This window comes from Lemur catta, chromosome 9, assembly GCF_020740605.2.
Source record: "Lemur catta isolate mLemCat1 chromosome 9, mLemCat1.pri, whole genome shotgun sequence".
Taxonomy (NCBI): domain Eukaryota; kingdom Metazoa; phylum Chordata; class Mammalia; order Primates; family Lemuridae; genus Lemur; species Lemur catta.
In genome coordinates, this window is record NC_059136.1 from 48,171,128 (window position 1) to 48,186,356 (window position 15,229).

The 15,229-nt window shown below is 34.2% G+C and overlaps 1 protein-coding gene across 3 annotated transcripts in view; it reads left to right on the top strand.

Moving 5' to 3' along the window:
• CSMD3 (CUB and Sushi multiple domains 3) overlaps positions 1–15,229 on the top strand; it is a 1,082,068-nt gene that overhangs the window by 859,077 nt on the left and 207,762 nt on the right. For all 3 annotated transcript variants that reach the window (XM_045561854.1, XM_045561855.1, XM_045561856.1), the window contains one exon: positions 14,463–14,579. In XM_045561854.1, the coding sequence (XP_045417810.1) occupies positions 14,463–14,579 (117 nt within the window). The remainder of the gene's footprint in view (positions 1–14,462; positions 14,580–15,229) is intronic.

Below are 15,229 nucleotides of genomic sequence, written 5' to 3' on the forward strand. Positions count from 1 at the left end.
AACTATGAGAAAAAAGCTTAAGATAAATTTATGACCACAACTAATAATTTATAGTATAGTTGGGGGAAAAAACTTATGTTTTAGAACTAGATACATTTAATCTGAAGCAACGATTTGAAAAAAAGCCTGGGTCAGGGATGTGACCTTGTTCAGTTTATTTATTTAGTAGATCTAATCATGAGATAATATTGTCTAATTTGTAAGGTTGTTGGGAAAATTGTAGTATTAAATAACTTATTTAAAACATTTGCTATTACTATCACACAACAAGGAAAGCTTAATATAGTTTAATTTCCTGATCACAGTCACACATATCTAATTGTTTTCCTTCACAGTGACTATACACAGGAATGGCTGGTTTTCCTATGTCATAAACTTAAGACTAAATGTAAAATCAGTTTTTAAAGCATGTACAATAAGAACAAGAAAGGTCTGTAGTTCATAAAGACAGTGAGAGAAATTTTATTTATCTAAGTAAAATATGCATGTGATGACTAAGAAAATAATACAGAGTAGCTTATATTTAAAGCAATGGTCATTTGCTTTACCCTTCTTTATCTTCCTATTCTCCAGAAGCTGACTGTTCCAATAATTTCTATTGCTAATTGCTCTGATGGCCCCTTCCGTGACTCCACATGACATATGAAGTTTTGTTTCTTTATTTATAGATACTCTAATAATATCTACTCATTCCCTGAGATAAAAGATAGAGTTATGCCTCATACACAGCCCCTATCTTCAATGGTCCAGTTATATTATTTTTGGCTTATCTAGTGATTGCCTTTGTCATATGTTAATACGTTTCTGCCTCTATTTCTCATTTCATCAATGTTTGAGAACTAGGTGGCTGGTCCTCTACTGCTTTTCACTCTTGGTCTTGTCCCACAGTAGGAATCCTGACTAGTGTCTCAGAAAATTTTGACTGACTGCTAGGCTTTGCTTTAGAGTATATGAGTAGAAAGTTGGATATTAGTCTGTAATGCCTAAATGCCAAAATAAGGACAGCTTTTTATTTATTTATTTATTTATTATGTAAAAATAAATACGAACATGACCATACTCTGGAAAGTCTTAGAATACAACTATATTTTGTTTTGTGTTGTAATATTTGCCTACTCTCTCCCTAGAACGGCATAAAGCTCCATGAAGTCATGAGCTGCATATTCTTGTTTGGCCTGTAACACATTAATTTGTACAAACAGGCTCTTACTAAATGCCTGTTAACTTGAACTGAATCATATGAATTTACAAAGCTTGTCTATTTTAGAAGATAGATTTTTATCATGGTTTAGGATTAAGTGTACGTCTTAAATCTGAAGAAAATATTTTTAAGAGCTTAAGTTGGACACTAAGAGATTATATTTGTCAGTAGTTCCAAAAATGATTACATCCTGTGGTAAGTCTTGCTCAGTGATGAGAAACTCTGCAGTTTATCTCATGAGACTGTCACATATATTAAATGATAGCAGAACAGCATATCTGTACCCACAATTCACTTTGTGATTTAAAAATTTGTGTTTAGAAAACAATTTCTTCTCTTTTTATTTTTCATACTTTGGAAAGTCTCTGTTGAAACTCTATGTTAATTTAATTATCTACAGATGTACTGGATTAAAGTAGAAGTCATATGTCAATCTTATCTATAATCTGACTCAATATTAAGCAAAGGTAATAAAACACAATAGTGACAGACTCCATATTTCTCCCTTAATATGCATTACACGATTCATTTCACATAATCATGTTGCATTGATTTATTTTTATCTAATGGCATGGCTCTACCCTCATCCAGAGCACCAGCCATCTCTTACCTCTTAGCATTTCTCCTAACTAGTTTCCCTCTTTCCCTTGTCCCCTTTTCAGTATCTTCTGAGCATAACAGAGCATCCTTCATTCAGATTATATCATGAATTTACTCAAAATCCACCAATTGTTTCCCAAATCAGAATAAACGCCAAAGTTCTTTTAATATTAAGCTCTACTTCATCTGCCCGTATTCACCCTGATCTCTTTACAATTTTCTCCCTCTACCACACTCTTTGAGTGACATTGTCCTCCTTGATATTTCTTCAAAGCACTGATCACACTTCTGCCTCATAGCTTTTGCACTTGCTGTTCGTTCAGCCTGGAATACATTTACCCCAGCTCTCTGGCTGGCTAGCTTTCTCACTTCTTTTAGGCATCTAATCACTTGTTTTGTTATTATAAAAACATTCCTATTTTCCCTCCCTCTGCTTCTCAGAGCTCCTGAGATGAAATCAATATCTGTATCTAAAATTGCAGCTATATATCCTTGTTAAAGATTTCTCTGATATATGTAAAGCCCCAGGTACTTTTAGGGCCTTAGAACTTTGAAAAGTAAATCATTAAATTCAAGCATACTGGTCACAGTACCAATGCAATGTTTTGATCTTTTTCATCATTATAGTAGACAGTGAGCATTCAATTGATAGGCAACTATATTATAAGACCCTGAGACTAAACACATTTAGTTTGTTAAAGAACTACTACCTCATCAATTATTCCAAAGAAAAGATCATATAATTTATTCATTACTTTTTCCAGTCATTTAAAAGTACCAGCATGCCCAGTCCTGCACTAATATTAGGAATAAAAACATGAATTCAACGTGCCCCTTACCCTTACAGAGTTTATAATTTGATGAGATATAGACAGGTAAGGTCCACTGCTAGAAATAAAAACAGTACTGTGAACACAGCATGGAGATGCATCTGACCTAGTTATAGAGAGATCAGGGAAGGCTTTCTTATTAAAGTGATACATGAACTGAATCTTAAAAGTATAAATAAGGAGCTAGGTGAGCCAGGGGGCATGAAAGGATGGTGTGATTCACAACTGCGGTTCAGCATATGTAAACATGTTGAAGCAAGAGTAAACAGAATGCTGGTACAATTTCAAGCAGTTCAATAGGGCAAGAGTATAGGGAGGAGGACTGATGAAAGATAACAGTTTACCTGTATTGAGCAGTTTGGAGTTTTCTTACACATATTTTATATGTCACCATAACTGCATGACGTAGAGACTCTTAATATTCTCATTTTACAGATGATGAAACCAAGACACAGAGAGAGGGCTCAGTCACTTGTTCAAAGTCACACTTGGTCTAGTGTGTTTTTGTGGATTCATGATCTTAATTATTGCCCTATAGGTAGGCTCTTTAATTCTGCAAAGAATTTTTATTGAACTTTTTATATCCCTAGAGCCTAAGTGTGCCTGGAATATTTTAGTTGGTTAAATGTTGTACAAATGGATGCAAGGCACCAAGAATAAGTGGTAGTAAGATTGAGAGTTCTTCAATTATTTAGGAAATCATCATCCAGGCTAAGCATGAGTATTATGAGGAGATAAATTCCTACAAAAAACTGATACAGTTAATCTGAAATGTATTTTTTGCATTTCATCTAAAATACAGCTTTAGAGAGAATACAAAGGCCTTAATACATACACTTAGCCAGTGCTGACTTCATTCTTTTGAAATTCTGCAACAGTATTTTCAATACCTTCATTTCACTCATGCTAATGTAAATTCTGGATAATGAAAAAAAATTTAAGTAACTCAGTAAGTCTTTCCAAAGTGCATGAACACAACTATGGTAAGAGTAGACATCCAACAGTCATGTGGCACCACTCTCTGTCCAGTTTCCAAATATATGTGGAATGATAAAAGCTTTTAAAAGGAGAGCCCTCTTACCCTATCAACTGAAAAGAAAGCTTTGAAACAAACAAACCAAAAAATTTAAAAGTCCATTTCATAATTATAGCTTTCCAACTTTGGAATTATCTCAAATTAGTAACCTCATATGACCTACTTTTAATGAAATCACATTGTTTGAGTATATAAAGAAATAAATAACTTTTATTTCAGATCTTCTGTTTAAATGGCCTGACTTGCCTTGGGCTAAGATCCTTATTTAAAATGTCCTTGAGGTTTACAAAATTCTTTTGAGATATAAAACAAGTCTAGAGCCCTATTCCATTATGAATGCATATAGAGATTATCTAGTCTAATATAGTGAGCCATTTAGCATTTGATATCATTTAAATATGTGCTATAATTAAAACATGTAGATGAAAGATTCATAACAAAGGCCTAGTAGTAAATTATTTCTGAGTACCATCAAATATCCTCCTTTTATCAGCAGCACATAGGACTTGTGTTCACAGATAAAATACAAAGATTGTGTTGAAATTGTGTTCTATAGAGGAGTGTAATATATTTTGTGTTGAAAAAGTTAAAGTAGCATTGGGATAAAACCAAAACATGTTTCATTTTCATATGAAGGCAGAAAAGTATTGTTTAAAAGGAAAAAGAAGTATTATTTAAAAGGAAACAAGGCAGGATACTAATGTTATTGAGCACCTGCTATTTTTCAGGCACTCTTACATACATTATCTCTCCAGTTGGCCTCCTGCATGCTAGTCAGGAAAATTGTTAACATTGTTATAAATAAATCCCCATGGCTATGCATTTTGGAGTATATTATGTAGAGCAGCCCATGTAAGAAGCAATTTGCAAATTGATGCCTGTAACTCAGAGAATACAGGTTGAATATCCCTAATCCAAAATGCTTGGCACCAGAAGTGTTTTGAATTTCAGACTTTTTTCAGGATGTTGGAATATTTTCATCATGTATATTGGTTGAACATCCCTAATCCGAAAATCCGAAATACAAAATACTCCAATGAGCATTTCCTTTGAGCATGACCTTTGAGTATCATGTCAGCACTCAAAAAGTTTCAGATTTTGGAGCATTTCAGATTTTGTATTTCATATTAGGGATGCTCAACCTGTCTTTTCTTGTGACCATTGACTTGGGCTCATATTTCAGCCATGTCTCCACACAGGAAGTCGCATGGACTCTCATTGTACTAAGATGCTCCTATTCTCCACTACCACATGGTCTATATTTAAATCAGACCTCAAACATAATACATTTTCAGTTTTTGAAGACAAAAAAAATTATTTATAAAGAAAGTTGAATCAACCCAGTGATTCTCTGCTTACAGAAGAAGAAAGTAAAGTATGTAACAATAACTGTTAAAAGTCATGGCAAGATTCAAATGATATTAAGGAATGGTAGTAATTAAAATGGCATTAAGGTAATAGGAAAAAATATCTAAGGATAGCCAAATCTTTATTTCTGTTGGGGAAATAAAAATCCTACCAACAGAGTTCATTCTACAAAACTTAGAAAAGAAAGAAAATAGTTTTATCATTGATTAAGTGCATTTAGAATGCAGTGCACATTGCAGGCAGTCTACAAAAGACACTACAAAGACTGGATAGAATGTCACACAAATTTATACAGTAAAGTAAAAGAAAGAATAATCAAAATGTCTCATATTCTTGATAGACAAATTGATGTACCTTGTCTTTGACACATCTCATGTGAGAACTTTCAACTAATTTCAGAAGTAAGTGTTTACAGTCCTAATGGTCAGAATGCTAGTGACTTTGCACTATAAAATCAAAAGGTTACACCTACTACGTTTTCAAGGATACGCTATAAAGGAGGGGAGTAGGTTGCTGCTTCTCTCCTCTTTGTTATACAAAGAAAATTTTGTCATTTTATACTTACACTTCAACCAGCAAACCATTCACTCCAAGATTCCTAAGGGAGATGTATGCTTCAAAGAAGACAAATTAGAGCTTCTTGTGCAACAGGGAATTTGGTCCCTAATCTCACATTACAAATTTAGTAGACTAGACTGAACCACATGGGAGAGTAAGTGAGTAAGGCTGAACCATATTTAGGCTGTAGTTCTAAATAGCCTGAAGCTTAAGCCAACCCTAAGACTGAATATTTCTCCTGAAGTTCCAAACCTGAGTTTTGGGACCTTTCTAATTCAGGGAAGAACTAAATTATCCTGTTAGGAAAGGAACTAAAGGACAAGAATGAAAGGGTCCTCCAATGCAACTAATATTTTCCAGTTCTTGTTAGGCCAAAGCAAAAATCTCTGAGCCAAATTCTCCTGAGAGAAAGAATAGACAGAGAATGACACAGAAAGAATGATTGTTTGGAGTAATCTAATTAGAATGCGGATTTCTAAACTTTTTGTGCACTCTGATCAAGCCTATGGACCTCTTCTTAGAATCATCTTTTTAAGTGCATAAATTAGATCAAAGCACATAGGCTTGAAAGGGAAACCAATGATATTTAAAGACAGTTAGTATATTAATAGTATATAAAAACTATATTTGAAAAAATATTTGTAATATAAGGATATATATGCTTCTCAATGCATTAAGTTAGAAGTTCTAGCAGCAGATCTAATAACTATTAAAATTTTCAGCATTGAAGAGCATAAACAATATTTGGAGGTTATCTGTAAAAATTAAAGTAATATAAAAATATCTGCAATTTTAATTGGTGAGAAAGCCCCAGTTATTTGTAGTATTACTGTGCTTTTCTTGCCTACATGTGTAATAAAAGGAAAGGCTAAAATTTAGTTAGAAAAAAAAATCAGTTAGGGTCTAGAGAAAATATGGACATTTTTCTTCCCCATGAAAATTCGAGGAAAAGAGCCCCTGAATTATAAGAAGATGGGCCATATTCTCCTCCCCTTTTCTAATAGCATTGCCTCTTGCTTCTCCGTTGGACTTCTAAAAGATAAAGAGTACAAAGAAATAGAGGACCACAATCACACTGACCTTCAACTGCCAGGCAGTGACCCCAACCCTTGAGAAACAGCTGAATTGAAGTTGTAGCTTTCTCTTCCTGTAGGATGGAGTACTCTGCTCTTTATCCTTAGGGAAAATTAAGAGAAGAAAATGAAAACCATAAGGGCAACAAGTCCTAGTATAGGGTCACCTAAAGACATTCCTCTTTGTCTCAAGAAAGGAATTTGACAGACTACTGGAGAAGTTCCTCCTGCTGTTTATTCTAAGCTTTGTACCTGCCTGGGATTAATAAGATTAGTTCATTTTCCTAAGCCTTATGGAAGCCTCATTATATCACCACCAAAAGATTCTGGAGTAAGTCAGGACAGTTCCTTAATTCATTTTACCTAAACCCACACTATAAACCAGATCTAACAGATACTTCCTGTTTCAATCCTAGTTTATATCTCCCTCTCTTCCAAAGCTACTCAGTCAGTAAATAGTGAAGCTGTAATTGAAACCTAAACCTTTCTGATTTCAGAATATTCGATTTTTTTCTTTTTTTTAATGTCAGCATATTATAGGGGTACAAAAGTTTAGGTTATGTATATTGCCCTTGCCCCTCTCCCCACGAATCAGAGCTTCAAGCGTGTCCATCCCCTAGACGGTGCACATCACACTCATTATGTATGTGTACACCCATCCCCTTTCCCCCTCCACATCTGCCCGACACCCGATTAATAACATTAATGTTATTCCTAAATGTGCTCTTAGGTGATGATCAGTGAAACCAATTTGATGGTCTGCTATGCTACCCAAAGGGCTTTAAAAATCTCTGAGTTTTATATTCTATGTACTTAGTCAAAAGCAAGATATTAATAATTAATATTTTGTTATTTTTCCTAATATAACACATATTTATTGAAAGACCATTACATCAAAAAACACTATGCTAAACTCCAGAGGTACATATTGTATGCAAAAAAGACATGGAAACTTTGCCTTAATAGATCTTGTAGTCAAGAGAGAAATATAGACATTAATCAAAGAGCCATACAAATAAATACATAATTAAAAATTGTAACTGTCATGAAAGTAATTGATGAAGTGCTGTATAATGGGAACTTCTGAACAAGTCTGGAAGTCAGGAAACACATTCCTGAAAAAGCAACATTTGTGAGGAGATAGGATTTAACAAATTATTACAGAGGATTTTTCCCCTTCTAAAGTCATTTTTATATTAACATATTAGTTGCTTTAGTAATTTTATAAATAAAAAAAGATTTTAATTATTAAAAAGCAATGACTCAGAGATAAATAAGACACCAATTAAGTGATAGAAGGGATTTAAGTTTCAAACATTCCCAATAATTCAATTTAAATCATTTAAAGAAATCATCTTCCCATACACAGTTTCCTACAAAATCATTGATTATTTATCTCTAGGGACTTGGGGGTGAGGGCAACAGGGAGTGACTGCTAATGAATACTGGCATTCTTTTGGGGGTGAAGAAAATGTCCTAAAATTAGATAGTGGTGTTGTTATATAACTTGTGAATATGCTAAAAACCACTCAACTGCACACTTATAAAGGGTGAGTTTTATGTACGTGAATTATATCTCAATTTTTTTAAACAAGGGTAAAAAATGAGCGACCTGAGTCACTCATAGATTAACTTTACACACCCTTGATGTGATTATTATTAGTACAATTTATATATGGTAACATGGAAAATCTACCAAGGAATAGAGCTATCCATAGGCCTTTGCCATAGAATGAGTCTTCTTTCTTTAAAATCACACTGTCTGATGGAGAACACAGCTCACAGAGCACTAAGGAATGAAGAGGATACCTTCCTAGCCAGCAAAATCAGATGAATCCAGGCAGTGAGGTGACAGATGTAGAAGCTCATAGCCAAGTAAGTTGACTTATTGAGTTGTTAAAATGGTTTACAAGCCACTGAGTACCACATTGGGAGGAAATTATTATATTTTTGCTATTAAAAAGGATTGTGATATTTAGCACAATTAATTCATGAGTAATGGAGCATTATTGGAGGCTTCTCATCTAAGGCAGATAAACAAAATGAAGTACTTATGTTTATATAGGAAATATGAACAGGAACATGAAAGGAATGGATGGATAGTTAGATATTTTCACAAAAATCAAAGTTTTTAACAGAGAGAAAGAAACAGTAGTCATTTAAATCTTAAAGTTGATCCTGGGAATAATAGCTCTCTGCATTCAAATTCATATCACAGAGTTTAAGGGTTAGGAAAGGCCTTCTCTTAAAAAAAAAAAAAGTTCCATGGGAGATATAACTTTCAAACACATTCTGTACTAAGATTTATGATTTGTGACATTCAATAAGGCTATATCAAGGCATAAGTAATTTACTAGAAATATACCAGCAGTTTTGTAAGGTACAGCAGTTCTTTCAAACTGAAGGAGTCAGAGGCCACATCTAGTAAATTATTGATTTAATATACCACATTGCTCTTTTGTGACCTGCAAGAAGTCATTACTTTTAAAAGTACCTAACTTGCTTTCTGTGAATAATTTATACATTATATAATTTCATTATTGAGTATATTTGATAATAAATTATACATTACACAAGTGAAAAGGCAGATGTGAAATTGCAAGTAGCTTAAGGCTATGTTACATGTATTATAATGTCTCTAAGATACTTGAACATTTCATGTACATTCACATAGTATCTCTTCCACATATATAGTTTGAGATTCTTCTAAATCACTCAGTGGTAAGGTACCTCTTATCGTTCTTCCTCTTCAGTCCTCCTCCTTCAGCCCACACATATACCCCTGCTCAAACCACAGGTGGGAAGTCCTTTTCATTGGATGGCAAGGGAACATTAAAACCTGGTTGCAGTTTCATGCTCTGATTTCTCTGTAAATAGCACATCTGTCTACTGCATCATTGCATATATAATGTTAGAGTAAAACAAGCATATATGTAGTACAGTTGGATCATGGACCCATTTTACTTATCCAAACTAAATCATACAAATTTAGCCAAAAGAGGATTTTTTAAAAGTAAGTAAATAGAAAAAGAGAGAATAAGAAAAATAATAGGAAATTGAATAATGTGGGCAATCACACAAAGAAAAGGCAAAAATTTCAATCACAGAAAGAAAAAAAATGTAGGTTTATATGGATTTACTAAGAGAGGGCATATCTGGATTCTATACTGAAATTAAGTGATTTTTCTGGGGTAATTTCAACCAAATGAAATGTTTGTATAACATGCTAAGTTTGGAGCACCATTTTATAGTAGCTTAGTCTTGCAAGCATAATTCATTTAATCATTAAACAGACATTTATGCAGAACCTGCTGTGAAAGACATTGTCCTAGGATGAAAGGGGAAACAGTAAGATGTGTGTGTTAGGAAAATCCCTTGCAGAGTTATAAGCTGTGGTGATGAGTAAAGCTGCGAGTCTATTGGAAAAACCCATATAGAAACTGTTGGGAGCTTGGATTGTGCCAGTTACAGAGGCAAAGAAGGTAGAGAGAAGCAGATAAGCTATTAATACATAAGAGTATAATCAATAAATCAATGCTGTATTGGACCTCATGAGTCAGGGAGAGGGAGTCAAGAATAATGGCATTTTATAAGTAGGCTAAATTTGACATTTTAAATTTTTAACATAACTTGGCTGTATAGGTATACATAAAACACAGTTCTTCAGAGCTACAGAATCATAATTAATTACTATCAATTACATAAACATTAGAATTATTGCCAAAATGGTAATACATTTTAGAATCATTGATTTGGCCTTTTACAAGTGTGTTCTCGGGAATACTGGTCCTATGAGATATTACATGGAAAACGAGTTTGCCATAGTCAAATGTTTGTGGTAAAGGTCATCATCTCCCCCAAACCTCACTAACGTCTCAAGTTCTATAGAACCCTGTTTCTTTCACCCATGTATTTCCTGCATTTAATCATAGAACCACGTCTTCTCACAATTCATATGTTCTACCAGCATGCTATTAAGAATATAAATTTATGTACCATATAAGTTATAATCAGAAATAGCTGAATTCTTATGTTTACTATATTAGGATAGATATAGGCTGTTTAGAGAAACAATAGCCAGTTTGACAAAAGGCACAAAGGTGTACATGGTAGATGTCAAATGGCAAAAATAGGCATAGAATTCAGTCATGGCTTGCTTTTATCTTCTACCTATTGTTAAGAGCTAAAAAGATAAAGAGTGCCATTTTCTCTACTGGCCAATAAGATGACATTAAAACAGAAAACAAGAATATGAAAAGCTTCTGGAGACCAATATTGGGAGAATCAATAAAGTTAGCCTGACTTAGTCTTTATTCCATTTGTATTATGTAGACATAAAACAGATTACAACAGATTTATATCACAGAGCATAATTTTCCCTTATTTATATTAATATATTGCATAAATATTATCAGTTACTATAATATTCTGCATTATTGACTTATAAATTAGGCCATGCTGTAGGCACCAACCAGAGGAAACATAAAATTATGACTATCAGTACAAATAACAGAATCTAACATAGTATTAGTTACTGTAAGGACATGTGATTAAACTGCAACTTCATATATATTCATGGTTAAAAAAAAAAACCTTCATACTTACAAATAAGATTTTCAGCACAATCTGTCCTGTGCATTATGCAAAATTAAATATATGAAACAAATTGAGGCTGTCAGACACATGTTAATGTGGGATGGCAGAATTTTCATGACTAAGTCATAGAACTGAACTTGAGTTAGAAGCTCTCATTTTTATTCATATTTTCAGATATAAAAATAAGAGTTTTTGTCATGTTCATTCAAAGTATTGTTATTTTAATTTTGGAGCACCTTAAAATCAGAAAGAAAATTAGTGTAAAACATACTACTAATTCTTGAATGATTCTCTCATCAGTAGCATTATCAGTTGAATAAAGTTATCAGTGCTGAAATAAGAATACACCTGACTACCCTAATCTCAAACAATAATGAGTGATGAGAGTGATGCATCTATGGTTATTATCATCACTGTCAATTTGTTGTTGTTTCTAGAGAGTTCTAATTTTAGTATGTTTAATTCTAACTGTTTATTACTCTTTTATAGAGTTTATTACTCTTTTATAGAACATTAAAGAAAAAAAGGAAGAACATTCATTAGCCACTCAATACAACATACTGTGGTGTGTGTGTGTATGTATTTAAATATACTGTGTTATTATATTTTTAAACTTTGGTCAGGAATCCATCAAAAGTTTTGACTTTTTCAAACTGTCTTGCCTCTTCCCGAGGTACCCAATACATCACTACATCCAGTAAGTACTCTTTAAAAGGAAAATCAGACATTAACTCCAATAAATTCCCGATATAATACCTAAACTCCTTCAGCCTTTTTCTCAAGTCAGAGAGGAGTGTTACTACTGATGTCTAAAGGTAATCACTCCACTTTTGTTCTTGATCTTAATTTCTAGGTCAATGCTCCTGATTTTCCCTTTGTAATGATTCCTTCCTCCCCATCAAATCAACAAAAACACCCATTCAGCTTTCATCTACCTCCAACTACTCTCTACATTTCCCTCCTATTTATAGTCAAGAATTTGATTACTTTTGTACTTCTTCACATACCACTTACTCTTTATCCAACTACAATCTAACTTCCTCCCTCTACTCTAGTTCAGGGTTTGGCAAACTTTTTCTATAAAGCTGTGATTCCCAACACCCAGAGCTGTGGAACAGTACCCAGTCCCTGGCCTGTTAGGAACTGTGCTGCACTGCAGGAGGTGAGCAGAGGGAAGCTTCGTCTGTATTTACAGCTGCTCCCCATCACTCGCATCACAACCTGAGCTCCACCTCCTGTCAAATCAGCAGCAGCATTAGACTCTCACAGGAGCACAAACCCTGCTGTAAGCTGAGCGTGTGAGGGATCTAGGTTTCACCCTCCTTATGAGATTCTTATGCCTGATGATCTGAACTGGAGCTGAGACGGTGATGCTAGCACTAGGGTGTGGCTGCAAATACACATCATTAGCAGAGAGGTTTGACTGCACAGAGACTATAATAAATCAATTGCTTGCAGACTCATATCAAAAGCCTATCAGTGAGTGGCAAGGGACAATGTAATAATAATAGAAAAACACCTGCCAGTCTGTGGAAAAATTGGCTTCCATGAAACTGGTCCCTGGTGCCAAAAAAGTTGGGGACTGCTGCTGTAAAGGAATAAATAGTATTTTGGGCTTTACTGGCCACATAATATATATGTGGCATATTTTGTAGTTTTTGCTCTGTTTGTAACTCTTTAAAAATGTAAAAACCTTGTTTGGTCTATAGGCTGGATTTGACCTGCTGGCTGTAACTTGCCCAGAGCTGCTCTAGTTGAAACTGCAGTGTTAATAACACCAAAACCTCCTTTTTGGTATTTGAGGGGAATAGTAAATTATGCTCTGTCCTTCCTGCACAAGTTCAAAGCTGATGAAGAAACAGGCTGAAGGAAATCAAACCGTCAGCTTTAATGTTGATAAAAGATGAGGAGCAGTAAACAATGGGCTTTCTACTAGCTGCTCGCAATAGCTACAGGCCTGCCCTTGGAGGTGCCCTGAAAAACTTACAATGTAGAAAGGCATCTGAGTAAGTGAGCTCTGTAGGCATAAAGCTCCCTTACCTGTCCAGGGATCACCAAGGTAGAAGTTCTTGTCCAGGGATCACCAAGCAGAAAAATTCCACGGCCAAGGGGGAAGCGGCAAGGCCAGTGGGCTGGCATATTTAGGAAAAATTCCTCCTCATTCAAACCATAAACTGAGGGAAGAAGAACCCCATTCCCTTACACTCCAGATTGCCAAGTTAACCAAGACTCCTTTTTCATTTATTAGCCAGTTTGCAACATTTAACCCTTTAAACATGCTCTTTTCACTGAAACTCTTCCCCCTTGTCTCCCAAGAGACTCATTTCTCCATAGCCACCTCTCTTTACCTGATCCTGAACCTTTGGTGTTTCCCAGAACCTCCTCTTTGCCCATCCTTTCTCATTCTGCGTACTTTTCTGAGTGATCTCATTGGCTTAAAGAATATCAACTATCATACCTACGACTTCAATGCCTAAATCTCCATTAGAAGCTCTGGTCTCTCTCTGGGTTCCAGAGCTATGAATCCTAATGTGTCCCCTATCTTGTGAATAATGTAAATACCATCTATAAATTTACCAGAAACAATGTTTCACTCTCATCCTTTTTATAAGCATACCACATTTGAGCCTGAGGCCTCAAGGCATCATCAGTAACATCTCTGATTTCAAGAAAAATTATATAAGCAGATAAAGATTAGTGAGAAAATAGAGTACTTAGATGAGTGGATGAATGTATTTGTACAGCCATCCATGTCCCGCATATAAATATGCTTAATTTTATGGCAGCATAATAGGATTGAATTTGAGTAGAGTTTCAAAGCCTGGCAGCAAGTAAAACAATTTCCCACTTGCATATGTAATTTTTCATCATAATAAAAAAGATGATTAATTTCACACTCCTATCATAATTAAAAGCAAGGCCACCATTATTACCTTTAGAGGTAACACCATTATAACATTATTGTGTTATATACTTTGCTTCTGAGAACAGTAAACTTGAATACTTACAAAGTTTTGTATGTGCACAATTTTTTTTTATTTCTAAAATATTTAACACTGGAGGATTTTGTTAAAAGATGCAAATAAATTATACAACTTAAAATCTGCTAGCCATAATTTTTTTTATGTAGGAAGATAATCATAGTATGAATTTGTAAATTTTTTTCTAAAAATTGTATTTTTGTCATTTTTATTTCCTAGCACCCTGTGGAAGTCGTTCAACAGGTTCAGAAGGCACTGTTCTATCACCAAACTATCCAAAAAATTACAGTGTGGGACATAATTGTGTTTATTCTATAGCAGTTCCCAAAGAGTTTGGTAAGTAAGATTCATCTCATCATGTAGTATTTTATTCCAGGCATGCTTTATTTTTCATTATATGCTATTTGAATTTTTTAATGAAAATATCTACTATCCATAAAGTAATTTACTCTGCAATTCTTTTTAGATGGTGGGTTTGTAATAATAAAATTTTGAGGCCATTTTACTCAATCTGAATTTACAGTCAAGTACACAGGTGAACAACAATATAAAAATGAAAACAGGATTGTTTTTAATTTTTAAAAATAAGTACACCCAGTAACCTTGCAAGTGCCTTCATATTGAAATTATATAAAACGAGAAATTACCAGAGCATAAAGCCAAGTGTGCTGTGCAAAATATGCATAAAGTCAAATATATAACTATTACAATAATAACGAAAGTATTTACAAAACAGTCGTATCAGTTGTATTGTTTATTAACGCATTTCCAGAAAGAATAGATTTTGGTTTTGAGCATCTAGTTTTGGAGACAGCAATGAATATAAAAAGATAGCAAGGGACATTTCAGCTCATCTTGTCAACCTGACAATCTGTTCTGCATTGGCACTAAGAAGACAATGTGTCCTCTGCTGCCTTCACATCTCTCTGATCACAAGTCTTAGAAGTCACTTATCTGGCTTCTAAAGGTTTTGGATCTGAGATCCA